Source organism: Salmo trutta, chromosome 31 (assembly GCF_901001165.1).
Source record: "Salmo trutta chromosome 31, fSalTru1.1, whole genome shotgun sequence".
NCBI classification, from domain to species: domain Eukaryota; kingdom Metazoa; phylum Chordata; class Actinopteri; order Salmoniformes; family Salmonidae; genus Salmo; species Salmo trutta.
The window spans coordinates 31,962,303-31,987,313 of NC_042987.1; the positions used below are offsets into that span (position 1 = coordinate 31,962,303).

The 25,011-nt window shown below is 40.9% G+C and overlaps 1 protein-coding gene across 5 annotated transcripts in view; it reads left to right on the forward strand.

Moving 5' to 3' along the window:
- The window catches only part of LOC115169980 (CMP-N-acetylneuraminate-beta-1,4-galactoside alpha-2,3-sialyltransferase), an 84,610-nt gene that overhangs the window by 7,778 nt on the left and 51,821 nt on the right, over positions 1–25,011 (forward strand). For 2 of the 5 annotated variants that reach the window (XM_029726152.1, XM_029726148.1), the window contains exons 2-5: positions 10,794–10,942; positions 22,047–22,100; positions 22,573–22,620; positions 24,534–24,576. In XM_029726152.1, the coding sequence (XP_029582012.1) occupies positions 10,834–10,942; positions 22,047–22,100; positions 22,573–22,620; positions 24,534–24,576 (254 nt within the window). In that variant the 5' untranslated portion in view covers positions 10,794–10,833. Of the gene's footprint in view, positions 1–10,577; positions 10,599–10,793; positions 10,943–22,046; positions 22,101–22,572; positions 22,621–24,533; positions 24,577–25,011 lie in introns of those variants that run through there. The other 3 variants (XM_029726151.1, XM_029726153.1, XM_029726154.1) reach the window with 3 other exon arrangements.

The following is a 25,011-nucleotide window of genomic DNA, read 5'->3' on the forward strand; positions in this document are numbered from 1 at the left end:
TCTGAAATCACATTACCAATACTGTCATCGGATCTTAGAATGTGCCAGTGTTTGTGAATGATTCCATTAATTTGTTCAGAGCACTTTGAATAACGATTAGTTAGAACGCCAGAATGCTTCTTTTTGCAAGACTGTCTGTCTGTCTCGCTCTCTATGTCCCACATTATTTACCCTACCTAAATAATGTAAAAGTTACGTTTTGATTGCATAACGCTGTCAGCCAGTAAAGGGGGCAGCGGACCATTTTGTGGTGCTGAAACGTAATGCTTCAACCGCAGCGCAATCAATAGGTGAACAGCGCCTGGTGCTGAAAATAAAGTTAACTTTAACTTTTTTTTGCACAGCAACAGATGGGGAAAAAAAACCTATACCAGTCGAGTAATTCCTTTCAACAATCTTCATTTTAATTTGACTTTACAAACAACAAGGGGGCTTAAATGGAGTCTATTTCTTCCGAGCCTAGGTCTATATAAAATAGCCTACCTCAGCCAGTTAAGTTATGAGGCTCAACAGCATGTATATATATATGTGTGTGTGTGTATATATATATCCCCTAATACAAGTGGGATTTTTTTTTAGGCCTATTTACAATTGCACCTGGCCAAAAATGTAGCATCCTACATAAAACAATAATTAAAAGAAAAAAGCGATGTCTTGATCGGGACAGCCTGCAAATTAACGACAAAACAAACAGAAATTACTGTCAGCTTGAGACCCACTCACAATAATGTTTGTATTTACTAAATATAGTCATATAGGCTACTAAGTGACTTACTCAATGGGAAAAGTTGACGTGTGAGATGGGTGTGATTTTGATGCGCAGGCAGACCTCGATTGACTTATGTGAATGGCAGTTCCTGTCGTGAGTCTATATTGTGTTCATAGAGGAAAATGAGTACTTGCAGGTGTAAGTCGATCCAAACATTGTTAGCACACAAAATACAAGTTTCTTTATTGGGCTGTATTCCTCTGAGCATGCCACCCAAAACGCACACAAGGATTCGGCACTCCTGAGCACATCCCTGATGTGCTGAAGTGCAAGTAGCTTTCCAGATGGAAAGTCCAAATCGAACAACTCAAGCTTCTTAGTAAAGGCCTCACGTTTTTCCACCATGCCCACGACTGTTTTCCCTCTTCCATGTAACTGCAGATTTAACCCATTTTAAGTGACAGAATATGTCAGGCCAAAAAGCTGTGTGTGTAGCTTGCACTTAACGCTTCAATGTTTCTGTGTCAGGCCTCTGTCTGGGGCAGGAAGGCCACTTTGAAAGTTCCATGCTTAGATTCAAAAAGATTTCTGAGATTGTAGTCTTTGTAAACAGCAACATTTTCATTGAAAATAAGACACTGGCTTGGTATTAGGAAAAGATGGTAAGATTAACACGCATCTCTGTACATTATTCCTTGGAACTTCGATTTTCACTATCCACCTTTTTTCTTTTGATACTTTTGACATTTTTTTCTTTTGACATTTTGTCTTGCTATTAGAGGTCGACCGATTATGATTTTTCAACACCGATACCGATTATTGGAGGGCCAAAAAAGCCGATGCCGATTATTTTATATTTTTCGTAATAATGACAATTACAACAATACTGAATGAACACTTATTTTAACTTAATATAATACATCAATAAAATCAATTTAGCCTGAAATAAATAATGAAACATGTTCAATTTGGTTTAAATAATGCAAAACAAAGTGTTGGAGAAGAAAGTAAAAGTGCAATATGTGCCATGTAAAAAAGCTAACGTTTAAGTTCCTTGCTCAGAACATGGGAACATATGAAAGCTAGTGGTTCCTTTTAACATGAGTCTTCAATATTCCCAGGTAAGATGTTTTAGGTTGTAGTTATTATAGGAATTATAGGACTACTTCTCTCTATACGATTTGTATTTCATATACCTTTGACTATTGGATGTTCTTTATATGCACTTTAGTATTGCCAGTGTAACAGTATAGCTTCCGTCCCTCTCCTCGCTCCTACCTGGGCTCAAACCAGGAACACATTGACAACAGCCAACCTCGAAGCAGCGTTACCCATGCAGAGGAAGGGAAACAACTACTCCAAGTCTCAGAGCGAGTGACGTTTGAAACGCTATTAGCGTGCACCCGGCTAACTAGCTAGCCATTTCACATCGGTTACACCAGCCTAATCTTGGGAGTTGATAGGCTTGAAGGGGTGGAACGTTCCAACAGGAATCTGTTCCAAAAAATGTAAAGTAAAAGGTTGCCAACCAACAATGCATACAAAGTAGCAATGCATACAAACCTAGCTAACTAGCTGCTGAATAGGCAACAACTCACCACGTAGCTTATTCTTAATGTTTGTCCATAGGCAAACAGACATGTGAGGACAGACATTTTTCGGAATAAACGTGATGAGTGAAAAACGCAATGAAATAGACCACTCCCTACCCGGTATCTTATTCTGCCGCTATACAACTTTGTATGCGGTTTTTTTGGAAACCTTGTTATTTACGAAGTTTTTGGAATAGATTCCTGTTGGATCGTTCCACAAATTATACCCACCCAGGTTGTGGGTATAATTTGTTGGATCGTTCCACAAATTATACCCACCCAGGTTGTGGGTATAATTTGGAATCTTCTCAGGTTTTTGCTTGCCATATGAGTTCTGTTATACTCAGACACCATTCAAACAGTTTTAGAAACTTTAGGGTGTTTTCTATCCAAATCAAACAATTATATGCATATTCTAGTTTCTGGGCAGTAGTAATAACCAGATTAAATCGGGTACGTTTTTTTTATCTGGCCGTGCAAATACTGCCCCTACCCTAGAAAGGTTAATATGGTCGAATCCGGAAACTATCATCTCGAAAACAAAAGTTTTTTTCTTTCAGTGACATACGGAACCGTTCCATATTTTATCTAACGGGTGGCTAAGTCTAAATATTCCTGTTAGGCATTGATGTTTATGGTTGGGTACATTGGTGCAACGACAGTACTTTTTTCGCAAATGCGCTTGTTAAATCAACACCGTTTGTCGAAGTAGGCTGGGATTCAATGAAAATTAACAGGCACCGCATCGATTATATACAACGCAGGACACATTAGATAAACTAGTAATATCATCAACCATGTGTAGTTAACTAGTGATTATGTTAAGATTGATAGTTTTTTATAAGTCTAATGCTAGCTAGAAACTTACCTTTGCTTCTTGCTGCCCTCGCGTAACAGGTAGTCAGCCTGTTAATCCTTGTGGAGTGTAATGTAAGGCAGGTGGTTAGAGCGTTGGACTGGTAACCGAAGGTTGCAAAAATGAATCCCCCGTGAACAAGGCAGTTAACCCCCGTTTCTAGGCCGTCATTGTAAATAAGAATATGTTCTTAATCTGACTTGCCTAGTTAAATAAAGGTGTACATTTTTTTTTTTTTTTTTTTTAAATCGACAAATCGGTGCCCAAAAATACCGATTGTTATGAAAACTTGAAAGCGGCCCCAATTAATCGGCCATTCCGATTAATTGGTCGACCTCTACTTGCTATCAAGCTAATTATTCTGATCAAATGTTGACGTAAAAAAAAGTTGTGTAGGCTACGTAGACCTGTTTTTCTCAACCAATCAACGCACAGAGAAATAGCCAAAATAATATTTGAATATGAGCGTAATCAGATCGAAATTATGTTATTGTCATTGAATTTATTATGTAGCCTACTAATTGAATGTGTTAAACATGTTGTTCAATTTGTAGTGTAGGCCAATTAATTGTGCTAATATTATATACTAATTTATGTTCTGGCCCGCCAACTATTAGCTCAATAAAAATTTGGCCCAAGACCAAACCTAGTTGACATTAAGCGATCATCGTTTCTTTCCCAATAGGCCTGACATATCACCTCTTTCAAGAAACTTTCTGTTTTGATAGTTAATTTTCCTAAAAACCTTTTATGCCTACCTATAGAAAATTGTAAGAACATTTACTTCCATGATCTAGCCCTGTTTATTATTAAGATTTAAAATAATTTAAAAGACCATAATTCATGTTTTGTGGAGCTTTTTATTCTAATACAAATCGGCGTGATAATATATGTGTGTTTGTATGCACTTCCAGTAATACTGTGTATGGTACATAAACAGTATGACGTATGAAAATCTGGATACCGCCTAACCCTGCCGCAGTCTTCTGAAAAATAAGGTTTTAGGTTTTCAGCAGGACATTTACTCACATGCCACAGACACACCAGAACGGCTTTCCAAGAGGTGGTGAGTTTCCAAAGGGGGTGTGTAGACTTTCACTAGCGACTGTATATTTAGCTCTAAATGATGTGCACTTGTTTTATGCTTAAATTCTAGCCTAGGCAAGACCTCAGTCTTTCCTTTACAGACTTGTTCTCATTTCAGGACTAAAGTCTAGGCTAAGACTACACACTGTGGGATGACCAGCTTCTTCATAGGTGTCAATCAGTTGTGCGTGGCAGCAGTCATATCTGGTGCTTTTCTGGGGATTGAGTGTGTTTGTGTTGAGTAACTTTGATTAGAGAACGCTGATGTGCACACTGGCTGGAATGTTCTGTTTTGACTCAACTGTTTCTGTGAGAAACAACTCAAAGTGGTGTCTGAGTCAGTTTACACCGTTTATTGAACATATGCTATGAGCAAGACCGAGAGACAAAGTTGTGTTATTAGTTGTTTTTTTATGAATAGGTGCTGCTATATGAGAAGCCTAATCCTGCTATGAATAGTCCGGTCCTATAGAATCTTCTAGTCATAACTATAGAATCAGGATACAGTATGCCTTTTATTTTAACCCCTGGAGAACATCTGTTGCTTTTTACATTTTATGCTGCTCCATCTCTGTTATAGTGGTTGCTGTGAAGAGGTAATGTAATCATATTTCTACACTAATTCAGCTCAGTGCACAGTTGCCTCGCTCCACCTGGCTTTTAAAACCACCGTTAGCACATGCCTCCAGCTGTTCGGAGAGAGAAAAAAACACTGAAATGGAATTTGAATTGAGGTTCAGTTTTACATGTCACATCCCACAAATCCAAGGCATAATGTGTCTCCACAGGTTCTGTGCTAGTGTTGCACGGTATACCGAAACTTAAGTACTTTTTCAATAAATAAATAAACTTTTCGGCATTAGAATTTGTTACGTTCAGTACTACTGTCAAATGTGTCTCACGTGACTGAGAGGATTAACTTCTTGGGGCTATGTGGGACGTTAGCGTGCCACCCGTGGCGCACCCTATCAACAGCAGGTGCATTTCAAGAGCGGCAAATTTGAAACCAAATAAATGTCAAAATTCAAATTTCTCAAACATACAACTAACTTACACCCTTTGAAAGATAAACATCTCCTTAATCTAACCACGGTGTCCGATTTCAAAAAGGTTTTACGGGGAAAGCATAAAGTTAGGTTATGTTACGAGAGTACATTGACAATAGCTGTGTGTAATGTATTGTCGATTCAAAGACAGGCGTCACCAAAACCATAAAATCAGCTAAAATTATGCACTAACCTTTTACAATCTCCATCAGATGACACTCCTAGGACATTATGTTAGACAATGCATGCATTTTTAGTTCTATCAAGTTCATATTTATATCTAAAAACAGCGTTTTACTATGGCGTTGATGTTCAGGAAATCGTTTCCCTCCAATACCGGCAGTCAAGTCATGACAACAAAATAATTAATTAATATTAGAAAACATTGGTAAAATATTATATTGTCATTCAAAGAATTATAGATTTACATCTCTTGAACGCAATGGACTTGCCAGATTTAAAATTAACCTTACTGGGAAATCACACTTTGCAATAATCTGAGCACTGCGCCCAGAAAAATACGCATTGCGATACAGACTAACCGCCATGTTGGAGAGATCTAAAATCGAAAATACTATGTAAATAATCCATTACCTTTGATTCTCTTCATCAGATGTCACTTCCAAAGAATCCCAGGTCCATAACGAATGTAGTTTTGTTCAAAAAAGCTCATCATTTATGTCCAAAAACCTCCGTGTTGTTAGCACATGATCTAAGCCAGCCGGACTTCACTTCACTTCACGAACGGAAAAAATATATTTACGTTCGTTCAAACATGTCAAACGTTGTATCGCATAAATCATTAGGGCCTTTTTTAACCAGAACATGAATAAAATTCAAAGCGGACCATTGGGTTCTCTTTTAAAACGTTTCGGAATGAGAGTACCCACCATCAACTCGCGCGCCAGGTGTCTAATGGGCCATCACCGTTCCAAGGCTCTTCTTCGGTCAGATCTCACTGTAGAAGACTCAAAACACTTTGTAAAGGCTGGGGACATCTTGTGGAAGCAATAGGAAGTGCCAAAACATTCCTCAGCCCCTTTGTTTTTCAATGGTAAGGCTTAAAGTCAATTCAACACATCAGGTATCCACTTCCTGTCAGAATCTGTCTCAGGGTTTTGCCTGCCAAATGAGTTCTGTTATACTCCCAGACACCATTCAAACAGTTTTAGAAACTTTAGGGTGTTTTCTATCCATATATAATAAGTATATGCATATTGTAGTTACTGGGTAGGATTAGTAACCAGATTAAATCGGGTACATTTTTTTATCCAGCCGTGAAAATACTGCCCCCTATACCCTAACAGGTTAAGACTATCAATCAGCGCAGCCCCTTTATAGAGTAAAGAGCAGAGTGCCTGTGCCACCTACTCATTCATTGCTAGAGCTGTCTGGGCTACATTGTTAGCGCCCCCGTCATAGTAGTAATGGCCCTCCCCCTGTGACCAACTTCCCAAGCCTCTCTTTGGGTCAGTTTCTACCATAAAGACTCAAACCACTTTGTAAAGACTGTTGACATCTAGTGGAAGCCTTAGGAAGTGCTAAATGATTAATAAGTCCCTGTGTGTTTCAATGGCAAAGGTTTGAAGTGATTCCACACATCAGATTTCCACTTCCTGTTAGGATTTGTCTCAGGGTTTTGACTCATATGAGTTCTGTTATACTCACAGACACCATTCAAACAGTTTTAGAAACTTTAGAGTTTTCTATCCAAATCTACTAATTATATGCATATTCTAGTTACTGGCAGGAGTAGTAACCAGATTAAATCGGGTACGTTTTTTATCCGGCCGTGCAAATACTGCCCCCTATCCCCAACAGGTTAACTAACCTCCAGACGAGCTCCAATGCCATACAACTCCTTCCGTGGCCTCCAACTGCTCTTAAATGCCAGTAAAACAAAATGCCCGCACCTGCTCGCCTGTCCAGCATCACTACTCTGGACGGCTCTGACTTAGAATACGTGGACAACTACAAATACCTAGGTGTCTGGTTAGACTGTAAACTCTCCTTCCAGACTCACATTAAGCATCTCCAATCCAAAATTAAATCTAGAATCGGCTTCCTGTATCGCAACAAAGCATCCTTCACTCATGCTGCCAAACATACCCTCGTAAAACTGACCATCCTACCGATCCTCGACTTCGGCGACGTCATCTATAAAATAGCTTCCAGCACTCTACTCAACAAACTGGATGCAGTCTATCACAGTGCCATCTGTTTTGTCACTAAAGCCCCATACACTACCCACCGCTGCGATCTGTACGCTCTCGTTGGTTGGCCCTCGCTTCATACTCGTCGCCAAACCCACTGGCTACAGGTTATCTACAAGTCTCTGCTAGGTAAAGCCCGCCTTATCTCAGCTCACTGGTCACCATAGCAGCACCCACTCGTAGCACGCGCTCCAGCAGGTATATCTCACTGGTCACCCCCAAAGCCAATTCCTCCTTTGGTCGTCTTTCCTTCCAATTCTCTGCTGCCAATGACTGGAACGAACTGCAAAAATCTCTGAAGCTGGAGACTCGTATCTCCCTCACTAGCTTTAAGCACCAGCTGTCAGAGCAGATCACTGCACCTGTACATAGCCCATCTGTAAACAGCCCATCTATCTACCTCATCCCCATACTGTATTTATTTTTCTATCTATCATGCTCCTTTGCACCCCAGTATCCCTACTTGCACATTCGTCTTCTGCACATCTACCATTCCAGTGTCTAATTGCTATATTATAATTACTTCGCCACCATAGCCTATTTATTGCCTTAACTCCCTTATCTTACCTCATTTGCACTATTTACTGTATAGACTTTTTGTTTTCTTTTGTTCTACTTTATTATTGACTGTATGTTTTGTTTATTCCATGTGTAACTCTGTGTTGTATGTGTCGAATTGCTGTGCTTTATCTTGGCCAGGTCGCAATTGCAAATGAGAACATGTTCTCAACTAGCCTACCTGGTTAAATAAAGGTGAAATTAATAAAAGTATAATTGATTAATTAATGCATATATGGATGTCTCTAAATAATAGACATAAAGTCTGTTAAAAAGTAATGGTATTGAGCTCCAAAGATTCCCAATGATTGAACAGGGCCTGGTTTCCCAAAAGCATCTTAAGACTAAGTTCGTTAGAACCATTGAGCTCGGACTGGTTCATCGTTAGAACCGGTCCCAGAGCAGTTGCTGAGTTTCTGTTTGGATCAAGTGCCATTCTGTGACTTATCTAATATGCATTATTTTTTTGTTTGTGGTATCATGATACTAAACCAGGTACCGGTATCGAAGTTAAAATTCTGGTATCGTGACACTATTCTGTGCATAATAATAGTCAATGAAGATGATTGGAAGTTGCAGGTGTGACAAAATTGCTTTGTTGTTGGGTTCCATTTTTTTTTACAGTGACATCCGGGCCGGGGTGATTGTAAACCGCACAGAAGAGCTAAATGAATGTGATTTAAGAGATGGGTTCATATCCCAGATATGACCACCATCTCTTCACTCATCAGTGCTGCATTCAGATCTCAGGGCATGAGTGAGTGGGCATAGTGCCTCTTCCTTTGTCAAGGTGGAAACAATGTGGGAGCTAGAGGTCGACCGATTATGATTTTTCAACACCGATACCGATTTATTGGAGGACCAAAAAAAAGCCAATACCGATTATTCGGCCGATCTTTTTATATATATGTGTGTGTGTGTGTAATGATGACAATTACAACAATACTGAATGAACAAGGAACCCTTTTATTTTAACTTAATATAATACATAAATAATCAATTTAGCCTCAAATAAATAATGAAACATGTTCAATTTGGTTTAAATAATGCAAAAACAAAGTGTTGGAGAAGAAAGTAAAAGTGCAATATGTGCCATGTAAAAAAGCTAACGTTTAAGTTCCTTGCTCAGAACATGAGAACATAGGAAAGCTGGTGGTTCAATATTCCCAGTTAAGAAGTTTAGGTTGTAGTTATTATAGGAATTATGACGTGTCAACTATTTCTCTCTATACCATTTGTATTTCATATACCTTTGACTTAGATGTTCTTATAGGCACTGCAGTATTGCCAGCCTGATCTCGGGAGTTGATAGGCTAAAGTCATAAACAGCGCTGTCAAGCATTGCTAAGAGCTGCTCGCAAACGCAGTAAAGTGCTGTTTGAATGAATGCTTATGAGCCTGCTGCTACCTACCACCGCTCAGTCACACTGCTCTATCAAATCATTGACTTAATTATAACAAACACACAGATTCGAGCCTTTGGTCATTAATATGGTCACATCTGTAAAACTATCATTTAGAAAACAAAACGTTTATTCTTTCAGTGAAATACGGAACCAACCCTAAGTCTAAATATTGCTGTTACATTGCACAACCTATGTTATGTCATAATTATGTTAAATTCTTGCAAATTAATTACGGCCTTTTTTAGGAAGAAACACAGTTCGCAGCAAGCCTGGCGCCCCAAACTGTTGCATATACCTTGACATTGCTTGCACTGAACGCAAGAGAAGTGACACAATTTCCCTAGTTAATATTGCCTGCTAACATGCATTTATTTTAACTAAATATGCAGGTTTAAAAAAATATACTTCTGTGTATTGATTTTAAGAAAGGCATGGATTGTTATGGTTAGGTACATTTGTGCAACGAATGTGCTTTTTTTCACCAATGTGCTTTTGTTAAATCATCACCAGTTTGGCAAAGTTGAAGTAGGCTGTGATTCGATGATAAATTAACAGGCACCGCATTCATTATACGCAATGCAGGACAAGCTAGTTAACCTAGTAATATCAACCATGTGTAGTTTTTTTTTTTTTTTTTATAAGATAAGTTTAATGCTAGCTAGCAACTTACCTTGGCTCATTGCAGCCACATTGCAGCCATAAGGTCCTTTTGACGCTGCACCCCGCGTAACAGGTGGTCAGCCTCCCACGCAGTTTCCTCATGGATTGCAAAGTAATCGGCCATAATCGGCATCCAAAAAGGTAGATTACTGATTGTTATGAAAACTTGAAATCGACCATGCCGATTAATCGGTCGACCTCTAGTGGGAACCAATGGTTGGGGAGGCCAGTTGGATCAGTTACCTCAGTTATGGATAGTTTTTGGAAATGTATAAATGTCTGTGGCTCAGCCTAGTTGGATGTTTGCTCAGCAGGAAACGTTTTGTTTACTAGACATTGTTGACTAATTTCAACAGTTGCAGCTGACAAGTAGTGTGCGCCACCTTCTGCAACACACTGGCTTTTCATCTTCTACCCCCCCCCCCTTCATGATCACTGAGTAATGGAAAGCTGGAACTAATAGCTTGGTTTGGTGAGCCATCTTATTGTGTAATCACCTCATTGGGTAAGCTAGTCTTTGATCAGTTGTCATTTAAAGAGAGTACATTGGGAAAGGTTAAACAGCCTAAGCCATTTCTTATAGCCAGCCAGCCTATTTGCACATATTACTGACTCCTCCTCATTTCCCTTGTACTTTCACTTCTCTGCATCTCCTGTATCCTTGTAGGTGATGTGCTGCATGGTGCCATGTGAATGACAGAACCACAATGAAGTCGTCACACAAACTGCTGTTCGTCCTGTGCCCCATGCTGGTCCTGGGCTTCATCTACTACTCCTCTGGGAAGCTACACTTGCACGTATGGGGCCAGAAGCCACGTGAGTTACACTAGACGGCCTGCGCCTCTCTCCACTCATCCATCCATCCATTTTTCTATCGAACTGTCTATGTTAGAGAGGAGACCGACCAGCAATCTATATACTTTTCAGCCTTTTGATTTACTCCTGTCTTTCAGTGTCTGTCTCAGCTTGTCAGTCAAGATCTGTGTCACTGGCCTACAGACAATAACCCCATAATGTCAAAGTGGATTTATTTTTAATCCAAATTAATAAAAAATAAAGCTGAAATGTCTTGAGTCAATAACTATTCAATGCCTTTGTTATGGCAAGCCTAAATAAGTTCAGGAGAAAACATTTGCTTAACAAGTCACATTGGGGAAGGCTGAGGTTTCATAGTTGCTACCCATTGGTCAGAAACTGGTTGAATCAACATTGTTTCCACGTCATTTCAACCAAAATATTCAATGTGATGATGTTGAATCAACGTGGAAAACTGATTGGATTTTTTTAAAGCCTTCAACCTAAGGGAATTTTGTCTCTTTCACCAAACTTTTAACCTAAATCCAATGACATGGTGACATTTCGTGTTGATTTCACATAGCATTCAACTCAACCAAATGTAAATCAAAACTAGACATTGAACTGATGTCTGTGCCCAGTGGGTAGTGTTATTACAAGGACTGTGATTGGCTATGTTACTATGGCATTTGTAAGTCGCTCTGGATATGAGCGTCTGCTAAATGACTTAAATGTAAATATCAGCAACCTTCAACTCTAAGGAAGATTTTCAAGCAATAAGGAAGTAAGAAAATTAAACAGAATAATGTTTTTTCCTGTAACTGAAGATGAGTTCTTAGGTTCTTATCTTTGGTGGAAATCAAGATGACGAAGTCTTACACTTCCTGTTCAAAGACCACAATGTTTCTCATGATGTTCAATGATCAGTACACAAGGTGCCTTTGGAAAGTATTCACACCCCTTGACTTTTTCCATATTTTGTTGTGTTAGACAGAATTTTAAATTGATATAATTGAGATTTTGTCACTGACCTAAACACAATATCCCATCAAGTGGAATTATATTTTTTACAAATTTATAAAAAAGAAAAATCTGAAATGTCTTGAGTCAAGTATTCAACTACTTTGGTATAACACACCTAAATAAGTTCAGGGGGAAAAAATGTGCTTAACAAGTCACATAAGTTGCATGGACTCAATCTTTGTGCAATATTATTTAACATGATGCCTGAATGACTACCTAATTTTTGTACCCCACACATACAATGATCTGTAATGTCCCTCAGTCGAGCAGTGAATTTCAAACAGATTTAACCACAAAGACATGGGAGTTTTTCCAATGCCTCGCAAAAAAGAGCACCTATTGGGAGATGGTTAAAAACGGACATTGAATATCTAATTGAGCATGGTGAAGTTATTAATTACACTTTGGATGGTGTATCAATACACCCAGTCACTACAAAGATACAGGTGTCCTTCAAAGTTCAGTTGCTGGAGAGGAATGAAACCACTCTGGGATTTCACAATGAGGTCAATGGTGACTTTTTAAAACGGTTAGTTTAATGGGTGTGATAGGAAAAAAAGGGTGGTGGATCCTCAACATTGTAGTTACTCCGCCACACTAACCTAATTGACAGAGGGAAAATAAGGCGCTAAAGTAAAACGGCAAAACATTTAGCAGGAAAATGAACATTATGTCCAGAATGCAAAGCGTTATGTTTGGGGCAAACGCAAAAATGCTGAGTACCACTCTTTGCATTTTCAAGCCTAGTGGTGGCTACATGTTATGGGTATGCTTGTCATCGGCAAGGACTAGGGAGTTTTTTTTTAAGATAAAAAGAAACGGAACAAAGCTGAGCACAGGCAAAATCTTAGAGGAAAACTTATTTCAGTTTGCATTACACCAGAGACTAGGAGAGGAATTCAACTTTCAGCAGGACAATAACCAAATATACACTGGAGTGTCTTTCCAAGACCGCATTGAATGTTCCTGAATGGCCTAGTTACAGTTTTGACTTTAATCGGCTTAAACATATATGGTAATAGTTGAAAATGGTTATCTAGCAGTAGTCAACAACCAACTTGACAGAGCTTGAATAATTTAAAAAAATAATTGTGGAAATATTGTACAATCCAAGCGTGTAAAGCTTAGTCTTACCTAGAAAGACTCGCAGCTGTAATCACTGCCAAAGGTGATTCTAACATGTATTGACTCAGGAGTGTGAATACTTATGTAAATGAGATATTGCTGTATTTCATTTTCAATAAATGTGCATGTTTTCACTGAATTTTTATGGGGTATTGTGTGTGTAGATGGGTGAGTTTACATTTTGAATTACATTTCTGAAGGGACTGCGCATGTATAGATTCATCCTACACACACACACACACAGTACAACTGCCAGACTTATTATACTGCTCAATTTGTACACTGCCCCCCCCCCCCCCCCCCCCCCCCCCAATACACGTGTACATATTGGACTATAAATTGTTCCTTCCTTCCTGTTCCTAAAGTTTTTATTCTATTCTACTGAGACATTTACTTTATGTTCATATTCTTTTATTTCTTATTGTTGCGTTGTCGAAGGAACCTGCAAGTAAGGTTTTATGGACGATGTATCACATGCATCCGACTAATAAAACTTGAATCTATATATGTGTGTATTGCCATTCCCTAATTAGCCGAAGCCCATTTCTCAAATGTATTTCCTGTAGTTGATGAGGACTAAAGTTCCAGCTGCAGGGTACTACTGAAGGCTGTGAGAGCCCTGTGGTCAGCTCTGTACCCGCCTGGCATGTTTTGGGTGTCGGTTGGTTATGAATCAGGATTGGTAATGAAGAGGGCTACGTAATGGTGGAAAACCTGACTCTTCCAGGGCGTGGATGGTTGGGTGATTTTTCACTGCTGGGTGGTCACTGAAATGTCTCTTTGTAACCAGCAGAGGGTGCTAAAATATTTCCCATAAACATTCCCTGGAACTTTTAGAAATGGTCTATCAGTAGGAAACACGGTAGATGCACTTTTCACAGGAAGTGTTTGAATGGAAGTTGAAGTTTGTGCTTTAGACTGTGGTTGCCTCAGTAACTTGTAGCCTGAGACATTGAAGGAAGCTTGAGAAGCTAAGAGGGACATTTTGGAACACAGGAGGGCGTTGTAATCCCACAGTGAGACTGGCATCCGAGAGGGGAGGCCAAGCTTCTTCTGCAGTATAAAATAATGAACTTCTTTCAAGTTATCAGAAGCTCCAGTTACGGTGTCTTACTCCCATTACATTCCCAGTAAGCATTGTAATTTGCAATACGCGTGCCCCTTCAAAATAACTATTTTTCATTTGGCTCAAGTTGTCGTCATTTTAATTATTTCAAAATTATTCATGTCCTTTTGATTTGTTCACAGATGATTCTGAAGTGACTGTTTCCAATTATATTTCTCAACACAAAGACCATAAACATTTAGTCCAGAAAAACACTGGATTTGGGAGTTATGGCTTTTTGCACACTGCTGCCAGATGTTAAGGTTCGGAGGTCTGTTTGTCCAAGAGGACAGGGAGCATGTTGACGTCCCTCTTGTGTACTCTCCCCAACTCTGACTTTATCTGTTATATCACCACAGAGGATCAAACCCAATAATCCCTGTTCTACACTTTTGAGGTATTCTACTCTGGGAGTCTTTAAATCACCGTTCAGCACATTGTGTTGTGTATGAGTTATGGTGGAAGATACCCATTTTTGAACTATTCTTATGTAAATATTTATCCCTACAGTGTTAACTTGCTGACCACCAGTGAATTGACTTCATGTTTTACAATGTAAAGCACTAAACTGGTGTGTCACTAATGGTCATCAGAGCAGCTAGGCCACAGCGCTGAGTCATGTTTGAACCCTGATAGGCTATTTCTTAGCATTTTGGACATGATATACCTGTTTTTATTCCCACTGCAGCAACTCCAGAGGATGTTTGACACTTGAAGTTTCTGTGACAAGACCCCTGTGTGCATTGCCTTTACACTGTCAATGTTTAGGGTCCCCAGTTTCCCCCTATAATTTCAGGACTAGAGTAGTGAGGATGGCCCATATAGTCTGGTTGTAGTGTCAAGAGACTGAGCCCCTTCTCACAAATCTAAATGACCACTGACTTTTCTCATAAGATGCATTGGGTGGATTTGAGTGAGTGCTTCAGTCAGTCTGTCAGTTTGATATCAGAGCCTCTCGAGGCCTTGCAAAAGTATTCAGAACCCATGGATTTCTTAACATTTTGTCTTACAAAGTGGGATTAAAATTGAATTGTAATTTTTTTTGTCAACAATCTAAGGGGTCTGAATACTTTTGCAAGGCACTTGGGGTGGCCGAAGACTGAAATCTACACCTGCTCCTCCCTCGACAGAGATCGATAACTAAAGCAGATGGCTTGCTACGGCCCACCACCTAAGTAGTCCTCCACCACAGACAAATGAATGTACAGTGACGGGAAACAGATTGAGGGTGTGATATGAAGTGAGAGAACATTTGCGCACACAAATTTTTGTATGATGTTGGTGTAGTTAGCATTGTAGAGGAGCTGTTGCTAGAGAGAAATGGAGAGGACAGCTCGACGTGTTCTTCTCCCAGGCATCAGCGCTGCTGCATGCTGCCTGCTACCCTCAGCACTGTCATGCAAGTGTGACTGAAAGTGGACACCCACTGTTTCTGTCTGCTGGTACATCACCTGAGGGTGTCAACTGTGAAAGGCCACACCTGTGCAGGGTGTTCTCTGGATCAGTAAGGGGTTTAGGTGGTGGAAAGGCTTGGGATTTTAGGGGGAAGGGCATTTGGTCTTCAATAGGTGTTCAATCTGCCAGGGCACCAAGGCCATTAACCAAAATAGCCAATTAAATTGATTTGAAAACTGAAAAAAAACATTGCCGGAGAGGAAGAAAACCGCTCAGGGATTTCACTATGAGGCCAATGGTGACATTTAAAAATGGTTACAGAGTTTAATGGCTCTGATAGTTCCCAAGTGGCACAGCGGTCTAAGGCACTGCATCTGTAGTGACGCCTCTAGCACTGAGACACGGCCTGGATTCAAACCAGGGTATCACAATAGGCCGTGATTGGGAGTCCCATAGGGCGGCTCACAATTGGCCAAGCATTGTCCGGGTTTGGCCGGGGTAGGAAATCATTGTAAATAAGAATTTGTTCTTAACTGACTGGCCTAGTTAAAGGTTAAATAAAAAAATTATATTGAGGATGGATCAACAACATTGTAGTTACTCCACAATACTAACCTAATTGACAGAGCGAAAAGAAGGAAGTCTGTATAGAATACAAATATTCTGAAACATGCGTCTTGTTTACAATAAGGCACTATAGTAAAACTGCAAAAAATGTGCCAAAGAAATTAACTATGTCATGAAAACAAAGTGTTAGGTTTTGGGCAAATCCAACACATCAAATCACTGAGTAGCACTTTTCATATTTTCAAGCATGGTGGTAGTTGCATCATGTTATGGGTATGCTTGTCATCGGCAAGGACTAGGGAGTTTTTTTTTTAGGACACAAAGAAACGAAATAGAGCTAAGCACAGGCAAAATCCGAGAACTTAGTTGTCTGCTTTCCAACAGACACTGTAGTCCCATGTGGCTCAGTTGATAGAGCATGGCGCTTGCAAAGCCAGGGTTGTTCGATTCCCACGGGGGGCCAGTACAAAAAAAGTATCACAATGTATGCACTCACTACTGTAAGTTGCTCTGAAGAAGAGTGTCTGGCTCTTTTTTTCTCTCCCATTTTAGTCATTTAGAATTCACCTTTCAGAAGGACAATAACCTAAAACACAAGGCCAAATATACATTGGAGTTGCTTACCAAGATGACATCAAATGTTCCTGAGTGGACTAGTTACAGTTTTGACTTAAATCGGCTTAAAAATCTATGGCAAGACTTGAAAATGGCTGTCCAACAATGATCAACAACCAACTTGACAGATCTTCATTGTAAAGGGTTTAAACACTGTTTCCCATGCTTGTTCAATGAACCATAAACAATTAATGAACATGCACCTGTGGAACGGTGGTTAAGACACTGACAGCTTACAGACGGTAGGCAATTAAGGTCACAGTAATGAAAACTTAGGACACTAAAGAGGCCTTTCTACTGACTGGAAAAACACCAAAAGAAAGATGCCCAGGGTCCTTGCTCTGCGTGAACGAGTCTTAGGCATGCTGCAAGGAGGCATGAGGACTGCAGATGTGGCCAGGGCAATAAATTGCAATGTTCGTACTGTGAGACGCCTAAGACAGCGCTACATGGAGACAGAACGGACAGCTGATAGTCCTCGCAGTGGCAGACCACGTGTAACAACACCTGCACAGGAACGGTACATCCGAACATCACACCTGCGGGACAGGTACAGGATGGCAACAACAACTGCCCGAGTTACACCAGGAACGCACAATCCCTCCATCACTGCTCAGACTGTCCGCAATAGGCTGAGCGAGGCTGGACTGAGGGTTTGTAGGCCTGTTGTAAGGCAGGTCCTCACCAGACATCACCGGCAACAACGTCGCCTATGAGCACAAACCCACCGTCGCTGGACCAGACAGGACTGGCAAAAAGTGCACTGGCGAGTCGCGGTTTTGTCTCACCGTGGGTGATGGTTGGATTATCGTCCAAGGAATGAGCGTTACACCGAGGCCTGTACTCTGGATCGAGGTGGAGGTTCCGTCATGGTCTGGGGCTGTGTGTCACAGCATCATCGGACTGAGCTTGTTGTCATTGCAGGCAATCTCAACGCTGTGCGTTACAGGGAAGACATCCTCCTCCCTCATGTGGTACCCTTCCTGCAGGCTCATCCTGACATAACCCTCCAGCATGACAATGCCACCAGCCATACTGCTCGTTCTGTGAGTGATTTCCTGCAAGACAGGAATGTCAGTGTTCTGCCATGGCCAGCGACGAGCCCGGATCTCAATCCCATTGTGCACGTCTGGGACCTGAGTGCGGTAACATCTCACAGCAAGAACTGGCAAATCTGGTGCAGTCAATGAGGAGAAGATGCACTGCAGTACTTAATGCAGCTGGTGGCCACACCAAATGCTGACTGTTACTTTTGATTTTGACCCCCCCCCTCTTTGTTCAGGGACACATTATTCAATTTCTGTTGGACATAAACTGAACAAGTTCCATAGACATGTGACTCAGTTGTTGATGCTTATGTTCATACAAATATTTACACGTTAAGTTTGCTGAAAAGAAACACAGTTGACAGTGAGGATGTTTCTTTTTTTTTGCTGAGTTTATATATAGATGTGTGTTTTCACTTTGTCATTATGGGTTATTGTGTATAGATGGGTGAGATGTAACTTTTTTTAATCCATTTTGAATTAACATTGTAACACAACAAAATGTGGAATAAGTCAAGGGGTATGCATATTTCCTGAAAGCACTGTGTATATAGTCTAAACGGCAGTCATGTTTGACAGATATAATGTAGGATCATTCATATTAATGTCTAAAGGCTTGATTCTGTCATACTCGAGGCACTGTTCGTTCAGATAGGGCAGAAAGGCCAGTGCCTGTTGCACACCACAACATCACCCACCTTGCAATCTGAGCGGAGGCAGTCAAGATTTTAAAACTTTTGAACCATAAACGTAGTTTTTTTTTTTTTTTTTTACCTGGATGTTTTTTGGAGGGTAATTTTGAGGCATGTCTTTCCGTGTTCCGACCATAGGAATGTTAAGGGGATTATTTTATAAACTCTTCCTCTTATGCCATTGAAACCAGTATTTGTCTCATGTTCTCAACTTTCTTTCCAAAGACACAATCCCTGTCATTAACATTACATGCTAGTTGTATAATTTACATCTTCCCTGTTGAAACACTTCCAAAGGATATTTGAGTCTCTGTCATGAAACTGCTCGCATTTGCGCTTTGGAGAAGGGTGTTTTCCCTTTAATTATATTTTGAAACATTTGCGCTTCTAGACTACTGCCGTGTGATCATTGTTGCTCTTCTGATGTTAAGAAATAGTTAATTTATTCACATTTTAAGCTTAAAGTTCTGATCTGTTGCTTCAGCCTCATAGCTTTTAAAAGTTTTTTTTGAAAGGGGTTGTATTAACTTGATCCGTCATCCCACAACTGTCCCAGAGCCAGTTTTTGATTATTTATTTCTCGCACAGAACGAGAAGCTGACTAATAGAATGGGTAAACTTTTGTACTATGGGGGATAGTAGATTGACATAGGCTAGTTATTTTGCTGTTCATTACTGATCTTGTTGGCTGACAAAGTAAACGTGGACAGTTCTTCTTCAATATGCCCCTCGGAACTTGATAAGAATGACGTCTTCACTAGTAGCCTCCGTCAGACCTGTGATGACTATGAGATGGACGTGGTCACGTGCATTGGCTAATAAGAATTGAGATATCTGAGAGAGCCATGTGAGTGAGAGGTGCTACGGCGCAGGCAGCTGGGAGAAGGGAATTCTAATTACTATATTCAAATGGCCACTTTGGCCGCAAGGCATGAGGGGATTCGACGGCCATGGCGAGGTAATGGGCGTGGTCGGTGCGGCTGAATTGTAGAGGCCCCCATCTTGGTGATATAGAGACATTTTTAAGCCAATATTCTGCAATTCTTCACATTTTTCAATAGAACTGAGAGAATTTTGCGGTTGTAAAGCTAATTTCCTGCAATTCTATGCATTTTTCCATGGCTAATGCTGCGTTCTTATGCTCAAACATAATAACAAAATCAATACTGCTAAATAGTTTTTGGAATTTTCAATTCTCCCTGACTGTTTAGCTTTTATTTTGTAGATTTATTTATTTTTGTTCTCAAAGATGTTATTATTTAAAACTATACTGGTCCATTATATTTTCTACTCCCTTTATCTGGTTTTAGTTGTTTTAAGTCGACAAGATATTTTTCCATCCTGAAAAATTTATATTTTTTTTATACAATAATAATAATATACACAAACGTATGTAGACACCCCTTCAAATTAGTGGATTCGGCTATAAAATCGAGCACAGTCGTGCATTCTCCACAGAGCTCCGTGAATTTCAACGTGGCACCGTCATAGGATACCATCTTTCCAACAAGTCTGTTCGTCAAATTTCTGCCTTGCTAGAGCTGCCCTGGTCAACTGTAAGTGCTGTTATTGTGAAGTGAAAATGTCTAGGAACAACAACCGCTTAGCCATGATGTGGTAAGCTACACAAGCTCACAGAATGGGACCGCCGAGTGCTGAAGCGTGTACCGCGTAAAACTCATCTGTCCTCAGTTGCAACACTCACTACTGAATTCCAAACTGCTTTTGGAAGCAACTTTAGCACATGTTTGTTGGGCGCTTCATGAAATGGGTTTCCATGGCCGAGCAGCCTCACACAAGCCTAAGATTACAACGCGCAATGCCAAGCGTCGGCTGGAGTGGTGTAAAGCTCGCCACCATTGGACTCTGGGGGCAGTGGAAACGTGTTCTCTGGAGTGATGAATCACACTTCACCATCAGGCAGTCCAACAGACGAATCCGGGTTTGGCAGATGCCAAGAGAACGCTACCTGCCCAAATGCATTGTGCCAACTGTAAAGTCTGGTAGAGGGGAAATAATGGCCTTGGGCTGTTTTTCATGGTTCGGGCTAGGCCCCTTAGTTCCAGTGAAGGGAAATCTTAACGCTACAGCATACAATGACATTCTAGACTATTCTGTGCTTCTGACTTTGTGGCAATAGTTTGGGGAAGTTCCTGTTTCAGCATGACAATGCCCCCGTTCACAAAGTGAGGTCCATACAGAAATGGTTTGTTGATCGGTGTGGAAGAACTTGACTGGCCTGCACAGAGCCCTAACCTCAACCCCATCGAACACCTTTGGGATGAATTGGAATGCTGACTGCGAACCAGGCCTAATCGCCCAACGTCAGTGCCCGACCTCACTAATGCACTTGTGGCTGAATGGAAGTAAGTCCCCGCAGCAATGTTCCAACATCTAGTGGAAAGCCTTCCCAGAAGAGTGGAGGCTGTTATAGCAGCAAAGGGGGGACCAACTCCATATTAATGCCCATGATTTTGGAATGAATGTTCGACAAGCAGGTGTCCACATACTTTTGGTTATGTAGTGGATAGATGTATATCTTTTTTTTTTTACACTGGACTTATGCGGCCCGCCCAAGGCTTTTAAACTGCTATGTTTGGTCCATCATTCTCTTGTGGTAGACTGGCTCCTGTGATGCCTTACACATGACTAGGTTTTAATTTGGGCAAGGCAGCAAGCACGCTAGGCTATACAATTAGAGAACTTCCTAATTGAGTATTTAATGTGTTAACACTGACTTGTTACACCATTTGAGGGATAGTTTGTTTGGTAAAATGGCAGTTTTAGTGCAGTCTCCACTTAAATAGTAGGATAGTACCAAACAACCCAGTGTTTGTCGTCCTAGAATCCCCTTACCCCCTGCTCTGCTTTCATGTTCATACAGACTGCAGTGTGTCTTCCTTCTCATTGTTCAGCAGAGGCCTGTTGGTTGTGTTTAATCATCAGCAGTTAGATAAAAGAACACGACAGCTGTCCTCTGCTTATTTTGATAGAGGAACATTTTGTTGCTTTTGAAGACCTGGGATGGTTCTGTTTGAACTTGAGCCTCGTTATGCAAGAGTTCACCGTTTTTATCTCCTTTTGAAATACAAATTAAAAAGACAAATATGTACGGGAAAGTAGAAAGGAAATGTGGACCTGTTGCCAACTGGTAAAGATAACAAACAACATTCGTAAACGGAGCAGAGGGATTCACAGGTCAGGGTGGGTCCGCAGTGCCTTAAAGCCATTTTTCTTTTTTTACCCGCTTGATGGGCAACAGTTGCATTTGAGTCCAGCGTTCTGTAATGGGCCAGTTCAACCTGCCTAAAAGTCTAATAAATTGTAGGAGTAGCCGCCTCTGTCTTGAAAATACTTTGTTGGGCAAAGAAACAATACTTTCAATAAGATGCATCTCTGTTAATGAGTTTTCTATCTCACTGTCTGTTTGTGCTGGTTTGTCCTTGTCTGCTCTACCTGACTCACAGGCCTACTCTTCCTGTCCAGCCCTCTCGGTCTCATTTGCTGAGCGGACATTCTGTCTCATCTGACATCCTCTCTAACCCTTCTGTTTGCAGAGATTGATTCGGAGTCCACTCTCATAGTCCCGACTAAAGGTCAAAGCACCACAGGTAGACTGAGGCGCTAGCCCCCTTTACATTGAGTGATGGTGGGAAAGTGGTGCAACCGGGCTGCTTAGGGGCTCACTTTGGAATAACAACTTTCCACTAACACTACAACAAAAGCCTTGCATTTGATCCTCTCCTCTTGTTTTCTGACCAGAGTGTACTCATTCACTCATGTACTGTGGTCGTTGCTGGTAACTTTCAGAAACCACAACCAATACTAAAATAATCGTAAATGTGCATTTCGTAGATGATTACCAGCACAGTGGGTAGGCATCTTGATTTGGGGGATCCAGCCTCTTGGTTTTTAATGGAACCTTGGGCTACTAATGTCACTAACCTCTTCCTCCTTGGCCTCTGTGGTATTAAGGATTTGTGTCTTGTGCACATTTCCTGCCTAAACCTATTGGGCTGCGGACACTGGTTGCTGTGGTTACCCCCACCGGACCGGGCCTAACTGACCCTTTTTGTGTTTCAGAGTTGGAAGTGGACGTTGCTCTCACCGTGGGACAAATAGTAGGCTCAGGTACAAACCTTCCCCCTCCCTCTCCACCCCTCTTTAATAATACAGCTCCATGTGCCTCCTGGAACACATCACACCCCACTGGCCATGTTGGGGGCGTTCCTCATCTAGAAGATGTTCATGCTTCTCACAAAGATAATCCTACCCTATTTTGTTTCTTGCAGAGAGCTTCTCTGCGGTCGACATCATCCCAATTACGTCTTCAAAGGTTAAAGGTGTAATTTATGATGAAACTGTATCAGTAAATCGGATCTTTGACAGATGGCAAGTACTACAGGGTGGGACATGGTGCCTGGTCAGACTCCCTGCAAGGCTCTGTCGCTGACCACTGATTTTACAAAGGTCCCATGCTTGGCTCCCTTTCCCTGGAAAGGGCTACTGGACAAACTCCCAAACTGTTTTTGAAATGTGTCCCATTGGCATGGCGAGAGAAATGAGTGTGACAGGCAAATGTGACTCTGTTTCTCTTCAACCTTTTGAACCAAGTCAACAACACCACAGTCCCAGACAACGGACGGCACTGGTGTCCGTGGGGTTTCAGTTGGTTTGATCATCCCAATGTGAATGGAGCAAATAAAGCACAGCTGAATCATTCATGTCACTCCATTGAATGATGCAACAGCTCCCTCTGTTGTTGAGCATAGAACAGCAGCTCTGTATCAGCCTTTTAAAAAGGGGCATCAAGTTAAAGGTTAAGCAGCGACACACAGTCTAAAGGGTGTCTGGTACTAGGTGGTTTCAGTGGCCGAGGTTTATAATACAGGCAGGGTCCTGCTGCTTCCTCTGCTCAGCTCTGGCTACGACGCGCTTCCTTCCACACACATGATAAACACACACACTCATAGCTGCTGCATTAAACCCCATGGCCCAACTTTCAAGGCAGCCTCCTCCTCCTCTTCTCTCCTCTAGCATCCCTCTGAAGGCACAGTGCAACCGCAGGAGCGCTGAGAACTGCTTCCCTTTCTCCCTTTTGCTTATTGTGTTATTTTGATGAGGGGTCATTTATGTAATTGCTGTCCTTACATGTTTATTCAGTCACAGATATTCAGTATTTACTGGCTTCATCAGAAGATGCTGTTCAGTTATAAGTAAAGGTCTGGATAATTGCAGGCTGTAGTAGCTAGTAGAGATTCACTAGTAACACGTCTTCACTGTGTTTCACAGATCAATGGAAATGGTTCAGTAGCAGTAGGTTCCAGAGACCTGGGGCATTCTGTTGACCTAACGCTTTGACAGAATGACAGAATGATATATGAACTAAGTCAGCATGCCTCGTAGTGTATTGGAGTCATGCCGAATCACATCCAGGTCACAATGATGGATACGTGTACACAAACGGACTGAAGTGGAATTCAAATATCTGTCTTGTGGAATTGATTTCCCTGTTGAAGGACACTATTACTAAGCTGTTAACCGTTTTCTCTTGTCCAAGCAGAAAACAGCAGGTATATCTTTTTAAAGACGTTATGCTTTCGCTTCTTTCCCCTTCGCTACTAAAAAAGCCTAAATGCTGATGACGCTTGAAACGGCACCTATGGACCGACCCCACATGGTCCTCCTCCATAGATGAACCACAACTGCTGTTTTTAACTTATCATTTGCACTTGAAACACGGCGGAATGTTTTTGGCTGGCTTTCCCCAACCCCCGCTTGTTTGACCGGCTGCAAAGATCTCTAACCTGCTTTCAAGAGTGTTTTACTTTGGTTTCTTTTCTTTATGAAAATCCACAGGCTGTTTACTTGGCGAGAGATAGTCAACTATCGGCATCGTAGCCATAGTTGTATATGTTCAAGATGAGGATGGATGATCACTCTGTCTTCGTCTATGGGATGAGTCTTGGTTCATAAGCCATTTTGAATCATGTTTGTTCATTTCAGTTTTCTTACCCCTTTTCTGTCTCTTTCTTTCTTTATAGTGTATGATAAGCAGGGCTTTCTGCTGAAGCTGGACGGAAAGTTGTAAGTAAAATTACATTTTGTAAAGTAAAATGTCATTTTAAACCCAAAGGGAAACGTCTTTCATCTCCAATTGATTGTTGTAGCAGATGCTAAATATGCTAATTTAGCAGATGCATATGCCATTTATCAGATGCTAGTTGTCTGATCTTAAGAATGGGCTATATTCAGTTTTAACAAATCAGAAACTGAACTGGAACTAGTTGCCTGAATATTCATATTGTGACCTATTAATCTCATTTGCATCGCTAGTCAATTCAAATAAACATGATTAATTGGAATTATTTTAGCCAACTTTACACCAAGCAATTATGCTGGGTCAAATTATTATAACCACTCATCAATCCCTATATGACTAATAAATGTCGATGTGTGTTTAGATAAATAGGTGTTGGTATGGCTTATATGCAACCTTGAGTAATTATATTTTGTTGGCAT